This window comes from Globicephala melas, chromosome 1 (genome assembly GCF_963455315.2).
Source record: "Globicephala melas chromosome 1, mGloMel1.2, whole genome shotgun sequence".
In the NCBI taxonomy this organism is placed as follows: domain Eukaryota; kingdom Metazoa; phylum Chordata; class Mammalia; order Artiodactyla; family Delphinidae; genus Globicephala; species Globicephala melas.
In genome coordinates, this window is record NC_083314.1 from 185,526,865 (window position 1) to 185,538,079 (window position 11,215).

Consider the following 11,215-nt stretch of genomic DNA (forward strand, 5'->3'; position numbering starts at 1 on the left):
TGAGGGGGGAGCAGAGCATATCTGTGACAAGAGATCAAGAGCTCCTTTGGGACGTTAAACTCGAGATGACACTGAGATGATCCGGCCACAGTCGGACACGCTCAAGCAGTGCGGTGTGTATCTCAGTTGACATTAACCATAAACCACCATGGAGCCCAAAACTGGCTTGTGGCGATCAGCCCCTAGTTAATGAGAACTGAGAGCTCGGAGCTCTTAAGGAGTCCAAAATGAAATCACTGAACCCAGCTCATTGTGAAACCGACTTCAGCGAAAATGGGACAGGTTAGGTATTTAACACCCATATCACTTTGCTTTTTTCTTAACAGCTGACAGTGATTATGTTAGTTTCCCCTTCAAAAGGATTTCCTGCCAGCCCACATTTGTCTTTTCCCTTAGGTGTGTACCATGGGGAACAACCCGGTGAAAAGCATGGGACTGGGAAGGAAGATGGATAGGATAGCCAGGTAGGTGAGCTTGTGCTGGTGTTTGCCTGTGCATGCACATGTATGCACGTGCACGGGTGTGTGCAATTGTGTGCAGTGCATGTGTGTGCACGTGTCCGTGCGTGCGTGTGTACCCTAGGACTGCACGTGTCTTCACGCACTGCCAAAAGCAAAACCCCAGGTGCAGCCCTAATTACCTAAGGACGCGTGTCTAGAGAGGAGAGTCTGCATAGCGCTCTGGCGGGATCCTGAAGGGCCCACATTTTTTATGCACTGAAAAGAGGCATCGACTGTATTTCCAGGCTTTGAGGGAGTCATTCCGTCAGGGCAGAAACCATGAAGCCTTTGGAAGAGACGGTGAATCACGCCTCTGCCAGGGAACCACGCGCGGAGAGACCCTCGAGCGGTACATATTTCAACCTTTATACTTTAATTTTAAAACGTAATTGACAAAACTGCCTGATTTAAATGTTCTCATCTGTTTAAAAAAAAAAAAAAAACAGTAACAACAAAAGGAAACAGCACTGTCGTTTATTTGTGAAGAGCGCGTGGTCCCAGCGTCCCTGATGAGAAAGTGGGTGGTTCCGGGAGGAGGGCCACAGCGGGCACGGAGGCTGGTGTCCCCCGGCCCGAAAGGGCCCTGCGGCCCCGGGCCCGGAGCCGCGAGCACCGGGAGGGCTTTAGCCTCGTCCGTGGACCTCGGTCCCGGGGCGCCGACGCACGTGCCTGAGACGAGGTGCGGGCCAGCGCGGGGGACCCACCCGAGGGCGGCCGCCCCCGGGGCTCGCGGCGGGAGACGCCGCCGTCCCTTCCCACGCGGGCCGGGTTCGCCGTGCAGCCCCGGGCCCGGCCCACCCAGCACTGCATCGGTGGGCAGTGCGGCCAGGGCGGGGAACGGCCTCGCGCGACCACCTCCAGGGACTCCAGCATCGCTCCCGGGGCCCAGCAACCAAGGCCGGGGCCCGGGAAAATCGCCTGCCGGACCGGGGTGGAAGACACCGCCGCGCAGGCCCTCCCAGCCAGCCTCCACGCGCGTGACGGGGACTCCAAAGGAGGCCCCTCACGAACATGGCCGCCGCCCCGCTTAAACGTGGCGGCCGCAGAGCCGTCAAGGGAGGGGCCCCTCATAAACATGGCCGCCGCCCCGCTTAAACATGGCGGTCGCAGAGCCTTCAAGGGAGAAGCCCCTCTAAACTATGGCCACCGACCCTCTTAAACATGGCGGCCGCAGAGACACTAAGGGAGGCGACCCTCATAAATATGGCCTCCGCCCCGCTCAAAAATGGCGGCCGGAGGGCCCGCAAGGGAGATTATCCTCACAACACTGCCGTGAGACCCGCCAGCTACGTAAAACGCCGACTTTGTTGGGTCACATGCCTGGAGACGCCTGGCTGTGATTGGCCAGCATTCTGGTGACGTCAGACGCCGCGGCGCGAGCCGAGGGCGGCCGGGTCGTTTCTCTGCTGGAGAGTGTTAGGCCCGGTGCTGGGGCTTGGCGGCGGGGCTGAGGGCGGCAACGCGCCGCTCACACTCATGAGGAGCCGGAAGGTGAGGGGCCGGAGGCCGGGCGGGAGCTGCGCCGGGCGCAGTGGGGGGTGCCGCCGCCAACTTTCTGGGAGCTGAAGGGGAGCCACGGTACGCCTCGGGCGGAGGTGGGGGATCTCTGCCTGGCTCTCGACCCCCGGGAGGGAGCTCCCAGGTCACGCCTTTGGAAGCGGACCCCCCCTTTTCCGACCTCGTCTGCGGGAAGGGGGTCTCCCAGGCCACGCCCTTGGAAGGGCACCCCCTCCATACCACGCCCCGGGCTAGGGACGCTCCAAGGCCACGCCCCTGGGAAGGGGGCTCCCAGATCAGGTCCTGGGGTGGGGGCGCTCTCTCTCCGGAGCTGGTCCGGACCCCTGGTGCCCTGACGCTGCCCAGCCCGGGGTTCGCGTGCCTCTGCTGCCGGCACCCGAGCCCGGGGTCAGCCAGCCCAAGTGCGGGCACATGACGACGGGTACACCCCGGAGGGTGGAGAGGATGGAGGGGCGCCAGTTCCTGGCACTGGTAGCCGGCGAGGGCCCGGGACAGGATGCGCCCCTGCCTGGGGAGGAGGCCCTCCGGGGGGTGGGAGCGGCGCCTGGGGTACCTTTGACCCGAAAGTGTGTCTCCTGAAAACCCACGTGGTTGCGCTTTCCCAGCCAGATGTCTCTGCCTTTTGAGGGATTGTTTAGCGCGTCAGTGACTTAGTTGGGTTCGCGTGTCATTTTACTTTTTGTTTTTCTCACACTTCTGTTTGGTTCTAATGTAGGATTTTAATTTATTGATTTTTTTTAAACCTTTAGTTTTTTTTCCCCCAGGGGTTGCTCTAGGTCTTACCGTGTACATTGTAATTTAGCAGAATTCGTTTCAGATTGAACTAGCTTAGTTCCAGAGAGATACACAAATGTTACGTCTATGTAGCTCTGTTCCCTTAACGCACTCTGTTCCCTTAACGCACTTTTCTGGTGGTGGTAAATGTTTAATGTTACAAACCCGATAGTACACTGTCATGATTACTTTACCAGCCGTGGTCATTTCCTTAGCCCAGTACAGCCTTGATGCCACGCATCTCCTTTGTGCTGTTACGGGCATTCCTGCCTACACTTGCATACGTGTTACTGTATGCAACTGTCTTTTAAATCACCTTAGGGAAGGAAATAATATGCACGTAAACTGTCTCCGTGAGGACGTAATTACCTTTACTGGTGCCCTTTTTTCTGTGGATTTGTTTTTTTTTTTGTTTTTTTGCGATACGCGGGCCTCTCACTGTTGTGGCCTCTCCCGTTGCGGAGCACAGGCTCCGGACGCGCAGGCTCAGCGGCCATGGCTCATGGGCCCAGCTGCTCCGCGGCATGTGGGATCTTCCCGGACCGGGGCACGAACCCGCGTCCCCTGCATCGGCAGGTGGACTCTCAACCACTGCGCCACCAGGGAAGCCCTTTCTGTGGATCTGAATTATCGTCTGGGGTCACCTGCTTCCAACCCAAAGAACTTCCTCTAGTATTTCTTGTAAGAGGAGTCTGCCGCAACAGGGGCTCTCAGTTTTTGTTTATCTGGAAGTGTCTATTTTGCCTTCACTTTTGAAGGATGGTTTTGCTGGATATAGTATTCTTGGTTGACAGTTTTTTGTCTGAGAACTTTGAGTCTGTTTGAATGTACCCACTGTGGTCTGGCGCCCAGTGTTTCTGCTAAATCAACAGTTTATTTGTTGGGCTCCCTCGTCCTAAGGAGTCATTTTCTCTTGCTGCTTCCGAGACTTTCCCCTTGTCTTTGACTTTCAGCACTTAAACAGTGTTGCATCTGCTTATAGATCTCTTTGCAGTTATCCTACTTGAAGTTCAGTTCTTTGAGATTGCTGGGTTTGGGGAATTTCCTGGCGGTCCAGTGGTTAGGGTTCCATGCTTCCACTATAGGGGGCGTGGGTTCAATCCCTGGTTGGGGAACTAATCCCACATGCCGCACAGCGCAGCCAAAAAGAAAAAAAAAGAAAGAGAAACAGAGGTTGCTGGTTTGTACATTGTTGTTTTTCAATAAATTTGGGAAGTTTTCAGCCATTATTTCTTCAAGTATTTTTTCTGCCCCTCTCCCCTTCCTCTCTTGCTGGTACTCCCATTACACGTGTGCTGCTGCACTTAATAGTCTCCACCATGTCTCTGGGGCGCTCTTCATTCTTCTCCGTTCTTATTTCTCTCTGTTCTTAAGCTTGTGTAATCTAGCAATCTATCTTCAAGCTCACTTATTCTTTCTTCTGCCAGTTCATATCTACTCTTGAGCACACCCCCACCCCTGCCAGTGAATTTTTTACCTCAGCTATTGTAATTTTCAACTCCTGAATTCCCATTTGGTTCTTTTTTATACTTTCTATCTTCTTATTGATAATCTCTATTTCGTGTGATGTCATCAAATCTTTCTTTGATCGTGGTCTCTCTTACTTCTTGAACACATTGGTAATGGCTATTTTGAAGTCCTTTTCTGATAAACCCAACATCTGATCTCTCTCACAGGGAGGCTCTGTTGCTTTTATTCTAGTGCATGGGTCTGCTTTCCTGTTTCCTTGCATGTTTCATGATTTTTTGAAAACTGGACATGTTAGATAACATATTGTAGCAGCTCTGGGTACTGGTCTCCTACCCCCACCCTGAGGCTTTTTACTGTTAATGTCCTTTTTATTTGTTTGGTGATGGGGATTCTGGTAGAGTCTGTTTCCCTTCCCACAGCTGAAGCTGTGATGATGCTCCTCAGGGGCAGTGTTGGGTGTGCCCACAGTCACCTGGGTCTCACTAGTTTCAGGGGCGCTGTCTTCCTCTTTCTCTGACCACACCCAGCTCTTTCTTTTTTTTTGGCTGTGTTGGGTCTTCGTTGCTGTGCGCAGGCTTTCTCTACTTGCGACGAGCGGGTGCTACTCTTCTTTGCGGTGCGCGGGCTTCTCATTGCGGTGGCTTCTCTTGTTGCGGAGCACAGGCTCTAGGTACGTGGGCTTCAGTAGTTGTGGCTTGCAGGCTCAGTAGTTGTGACTTGCGGGCTCTAGAGCGCAGGCTCAGTACCTGTGGCACACGGCCTTAGTTGCTCCGCGGCACGTGGGATATTCCCGGACTCAAACCCACGTCCCCTGCATTGGCAGGTGGATTCTTAACCACTGCGCCACCAGGGAAGTCCCCACACCCAGCTTTTAAGCTCCGCTAGTTGCCAGCTGATCGCCCAGTCGTTTTCAGCGATGACCTGGAGTATAAATTTTCTACAAAGGAATCCAATCACTTTCTGGCTTCTTTGAAGGAATAGTCTCTAAGATCAGTGTTTGATGTTTGTTCTGACCCCAGGAGGGATCCTCCTGCTGTGTTTTTCCCTGGCTGTCTCCTGAAGACTATACGCCTACACTTTATCTTGACTTTTCTCCCATTTGCCTTTCATCACAGCTTCCACTGTTCTTGAGGACCCCTTAGGCATTACCTTCTCCACACTCTGTTGTAAATGAAGTTGGAAGAGATTAAGAGCCCTTTGTTTTGATGCCTGCCTCTTCTCCAGGCAGAATCTGAGCCAGGGCTCCCCAGCTGGGGACAGTGACAGGCTTCTCTGTGTGACACCCCTGCTCTCAGAGCTAAGTGCTCTGGGGAGGGAAGGGGGGCAGCAGCCTGAGATCCCCTGGACTTGCCTCTCCTGGCCTTGGAACCACTGCCTCGCTAAGAGGGGCGAGGGCGATGGGGCCCCAGTCTCCTTAGTGCCCTGCCCAGGCAGGAACCTCTGTTCCATGAGTGGGGCCTCGGCAGAGGGGAGCCCCTCCTCTCAAGCGTGTGCTGGAGACTTGGCCTCGCAGCAGGTGGGGTGAGGGCAGAATGAGAAGTGCTGCCATCCTGCCCCCCTGGGAAGAAAGCCCTCTGCCTGGTGGGGGAGGGGGGTGTCCTGTGTGCTGACCTTGGCCGCTTGGAGTTGGGACACCAGAATAACTTTCTTCATTTTGCTCTTTGCTTATAGGACCATTTGCAAAGGCTTTAAATGGTTGTTTTTAATACTCTTCACCAGTTGCACTGGGGGAGGGTTCGTGGAGCACCTCTTGCTGTTTTGTTGATCTCTTCCAGCCCTTTTAGTCTTTAACTAGTCTGCTTGGAAGGAGGAAGTCCTCAGTGATGGGGGCTTTTTCATTTAGGGGTTGTTTACGTGGAAGCAACCAGTTTGCCTACCTGAAGAGCAACGGTTCTCCAAGTTAGAAAACAATGTAATTGATTCTTGACATTTTGGAGCAAGGGCCTTAGAGGTAGTTTTACCCACGATTAAACTGAAGCCAGATGCCACTGGAGTTGACTCTCGCAAATCTGGTGCGCATGGCAGATGGCCTGCTCAGGTGCCTGTGACCACAGCTCCTGGGTCTCAGCCAGACCCTCACCGACTTCACCTCTGCAGAGGGGCCCAGAAGGCTGAGGGGTGACAGGCCCCCCGAGGAGCTGTGGTGCAAAGCATCTAGAAGTGCCCTGCTGCCAGCAGAGGGCCTGCACGGCACGCAGCCCCAGAGCCGGACGGCAGGTTCTCTGCTCGGTCCCTCTGCAAGCAGCCAAGGCTTTCCTGCGGGTGGCTCTGGTGACAGAGCAGGGGGAGGGGCTCTGAAGCCAGACATCACTGTGTGTGACCTTGGCAGGGTCCTCTCCCGAGTCCCCATCTGCAGTGGGGTGCTGCGCGGCACGAGCACAGCGCCTGTGTGTTGACACTCAGGGATGGTGGCCGCTGTCACGAGTGCCGGTCCCCCCCGAGGGAGCCTGGCACGAGCCGGCATCGAAATGTTTGGAGTCGGACTATAACGGGAAGGAGAGGATAGTCAGCGACTTTCTGGGGCTAAGAATGTCTGTTCCCGACTACGGCAGCGCTAGAGCTCCAGGGAGACTGGGTGGTGCGGTGCCGTCCCCACAGGAGATGTTCTGTAACCTCTTAGGCTTAGTTCCCTGGGTATGAGCGGCCACACTGCTGCCTGGGCTCTCTGAGCAAAGCCCAGCCCCGGGGCGTCCACATCAGCGCGTCCTGCCTTGTTCTCGCTGTGGAAGCTGCCTTCCCCTTCCCTTTAAGTGCCCTCCGCAAGCGGTCACGTGCCTCGGAGCCTCGGTGGCCTGCCCTCCTCCAGGGGCCTCTGGATGAGATGCTGCTGTGAAGATTTCTAAACTAGCTTGTGTGCTTTCTGATCTCTTTTCTCCACTTCTGGGCATGCTGCCCCCCATCCCGCCCCGTCCTCAGCCCCCAGGTCTCGGCCGCTGGGACAGCGCTGTCAAGCTTGCCCTCCGCTACGCCCTCCTCACTATCCCCCACCTCTCTTACTTTCAAGTTCTCACTTGCGCTTTTATGTGTTATTTTCTAAGTGTCTGTGGTCCCCATTCTGGAACAGAGAGAGCAGTCAGTGGAGAGGCAGGTGAAATGCAAATGAAGCCCCAGTTTCGCGAATTGTCGCGTCAGTGCTGAGCTTAGTTTTGACAGATGCACCAGGTTGTTGGCTGCCGGGAAGATGAGGGAGGCACGGGCAGGAACTCCCTTCCCATCTCTGCTGCTTTTCTGAAAACCTAAAATTATTCCTAAATAAAATGATTGTCAGTTTCATTGTTTTAATTCCTTTCTTGTCACTAGAAGACTTTCCTTTGCATTCCAAGTGAGATGGCGGCGGGCGGTTTGTGTGTTGCGGCCTGTGGACGGCAGCTACAGCTCCTTTAAGCTGATGGGATTAGGCCTGGCTCCCCTGTGATTTCAAAGAGAGGGTTTGCGGGGGGGGGGGGGCTTTTGCTTTTTCACCTTTTATCAAGAACCTTCTGAGCAAGGATACAGGCTGCTTATTCTAAACACCTGAAGTCAACTGAACATCTATTCACTCACAAATGGAGGTTCTAAAAACGTGGGAGGTGGGGACAGAGTATGCGAGCTTCCGGATCATGGAAATGGGGCTCAGCACCTTCCACCCAGCTTTGTGCAGATGCGCCATTCAGGCCACGTTATCAGGGGAGCCCCTGGCGGTGCAGTGGTTGGGACTCGGCGCTGTCACTGTGCGGGCCTGGGTTCAACCCCTGGTTGGGGAACTAAGATCCCACAAGCCAAACGGCACAGCCGAAAAAAAAAAAAAAGAGGCCACGGTGTCTGTCCTTCCATGGTCGATAAAAACATGGGGGTGGGAGGGGCCACCTTCGGGGTCTCTGACCAGCCTCTGATCTCGCCCAGCTGGCAGGTGGAGTGCGGTCCTCGGCGCGCCTCCGAGCCCGGAGCTGCTTGGCCACATCGGCCTCGGCCCAGGAAGCCCACGTCGCCACGTCTGCCCGGACGGCATGTCAGGTGAGCCTCAGCCCCTCGGAGACAGGACCGGACTGAGTGTCCACCTCTCCACGAAACATGTCACGTTAGAAAGCCTTGAGTGTGGCGAACAGACCAGAGGCGAGGTCAGGGCGCTGTCGCCATCAGAGGAGGCCCCGCCCTCGGTGCACGTGCTCCCCACCCACCGAGAGCTGTGGGCTCAGCGGCCTCTGCTGGGCAGCCTGAGCGATGCTGGCACAGGCCATGCTGCTCACCCCAAAGGGCAGGTGGGGAGGCAGGGGACTCTGTGTCCAGCCAGGGGCACGCAGCCATGGTGGCCCGGTGGTCCCAGTTTCCAGAGCGGCTCCCTTGAGCCGCAGCCCGGCGGTCTGGCTAGACCTGGCTTCACAGCAGCAACTGGCCTGGTTTCCCTCCTGGGGCGCCGCTTGTTAGAGCTGCGCTAAGTCAAGTTCACGGTCCTGTTGAGCGCCCGCTCCTGCCATGGAACAGAGAGTCCTGCCTCATCAGAGCTCACAGCCCAGCAGAAACGAATGGAAGCTGGGTCTGGGGTCATCATTTTACATGTCAGGGCGCCCCTCGGGGGACAGCGTCAGTCTGGACTCCGCCCCTTTGGCGACAGACAATGAAAGGACCCTGTCCTGTAAGTTGTGGCTCCAGCGGTGATGTCGCTTGCTGTGAGCAGGACTGCCCGCCCCTGGCGTTGAGGCTTGTTAACTGTTTGCCATCTGCTTCGTAACCTTCAGCGTGTCTGGTCTTCCCTTGCCTTTTCTCTCCTGACAGCCTTCCTCATCACAAAAAGCCACCGACAGGCGCACGTCCAAGAAGTTCAAGTACGACAAAGGTCATCTTGTGAAGTCAGAATTCCAGAAACCCATCCCCCAGAGCGACAGCACTGCTGCGCCCACAGCGACCCCCGAGACCCCAGGTCAACGCGAGCCTCTGGCATTGGCCGAGGACAGGGCCAGGCTTCCGGGAAAGGAAGCCAGTGGCTCCGCTCCTCAGGGGACCGCAGGACTCCCCCAGGGGCACTGTGGAGCCATGAGTGACGCCTGCCCGGTAGAGACTGAGGACAGGCCGCCCCCGCCGAGATGCGGGGCCCCTGCGGGAGGAGAGTCCGACAGTGGCTGCCCCGAGAGGGACGGGGCGGCGGCGGACCTGGAGCAGAGCCACACGCCTCCACTGCAGATGGACAACAGCGTCCTTCTCGACGACGACAGCAACCAGCCGATGCCAGTGAGCCGCTTCTTCGGAAACGTCGAGCTCATGCAGGTAAGGCCTGTGGCCTCTCCCCTGGGCAGGCAGCCCCCAGCAGACCGCACGCCTGGTCACGGCCCCAGTTCACACGTTGAGTGCCACCCGGTGCAGACCAAACACAGTAAGAGCTCTAACCCGGGAGGAGAGAGCAGAACGGCTGCTGGTGTGGGGCATCCCCCGCAGGGAGCTAAGAAGCGTTGCCATAGCGAGCGCGGGTGTGGGCGGGCTGGCCGACGTGAGTCTGGACCCTGCTGCGGGGTGTGAAGTCATGGCCGTGGTTTGCGGCCCTCTGGGCAGTTCCCCCGCATTTGCCGGGCTTGCTTTTGCTTTTAACCCAGAGTCTTTCCTCTCTCCCTCCATCATGCTGGTGGGGAGCACGCTCCCATGATGGGGGGGGACCAGAGCCTGGAGACGGGTGCTCGTGCTGGGCAACTCGTGCCTGAAGCAGGTGTTCTCTTCCCTCCAAGGACCTCCCGCCAGCATCGTCATCCTGCCCTTCGATGAGCAGACGCGAATTCAGGAAAATGCATTTCAGAGCCAAAGACGACGATGACGACGATGCCGACGGTGCAGAAACATAGAGGGTGAGACGCACACACTGATCCTCTGCACGTTCAGTACCGTTGACTGCTTCCCAGTTCAGCACGTTAGAGATTTATACCAAACCTATCTCCAAGAGTCCATGCTTCTAATCAGAATTCAGAACTGACCCACAAAGGTCAGCAGCACAGAACGCCACGTACCCGCGGGGAGACTGGCACACGTGGACTAAAAGACCTCTGCGTGCACAGCTGTTTCTGCAGTGATGCGTTTTCTCCCATCTGTACCCACGGGGTGGCTCCAGCTAACTTCTCTCATAAACGAGAGATCTCTGTAAAGGAGACTCTTAAGCTTAGCTTTGATAACGTGCAAGTTTACTTTCCATAATCAGAATTTGATCATTCTTGTGACTGATTCAATCCCAGTTCTTAAAGAACTCTCCTTTATTTCTGTATATGAAGCTCATGTGTACCTTGGACATTCAGCAAAATCCATATGGAAAAGAAATAAAATATATTTTGAAAATATTTTTAAAGAAGGCTTATGTCCCTAGAGCTGTATTCCTTTCTAAAACGCTGGACAGCCAAGTGGAGAAAATAGATCCTGTCCTGTCTTAACACGTGCGAGGCTGGCTCAGCTTTGCACCCGTTAACCAGCGCCAAGAGCTGAGAGCGCAGGGCTGTGAGCTGGAAGGGACACGGCTCCTCCTCTTGAGGCTGTGGGGTTTCTGAGATGGTAGGTGTTCGGCACATTCCCGCCCTGTGTGGTGTGGGGACCAACCATCCAGCGAAGCCGTGCTCTTCTCCCTGGTGCAGTGTTACCTGGTGCAGCTGCCCTGCCGGAGCTACACTGCCACTCCCCCTGTCTCAAGGAGCGCCTGGTGACACATTCTTGCCAGTGGGCTCCGGAGAGGAATGTGGGCCTGCTTGTCTGCTGCCCCTTCCTGTCACCAGCTGCTGGCAGAGGACACCAAGGCTGGTGACTAGGAGAGCGTCCAAGAGGGAGCCTGGTCGCCGGGTGACAGGCACAGGAGGAGAGCTGCCTGCAGTTCCGGAGGGCCGTGCTGGATTTTCACGAGTGAGCAGCGGTCCTACTGTTGCTGCGCTAGCAAACACTTCTGGTTTAGTTACGACAGCCGTTAGACTTCCCTCCCTCTAAAATGTCCTGTGAACAACGGAAGTTTCTCA

At 55.9% G+C, this 11,215-nt stretch overlaps 1 protein-coding gene across 1 annotated transcript; it reads left to right on the forward strand.

The window, feature by feature from the left end:
* Positions 1-1,865: 1,865 nt before the first annotated feature.
* C1H1orf174 (chromosome 1 C1orf174 homolog) lies at positions 1,866-10,555 on the forward strand. Its single transcript, XM_030880658.2, has 4 exons — positions 1,866-1,991; positions 8,145-8,255; positions 9,015-9,503; positions 9,956-10,555. The coding sequence occupies exons 1-4, from the start codon at positions 1,977-1,979 to the stop codon at positions 10,067-10,069; spliced, it is 729 nt and encodes a 242-aa protein (XP_030736518.1). The 5' UTR covers positions 1,866-1,976; the 3' UTR covers positions 10,070-10,555.
* Positions 10,556-11,215: the final 660 nt, after the last annotated feature.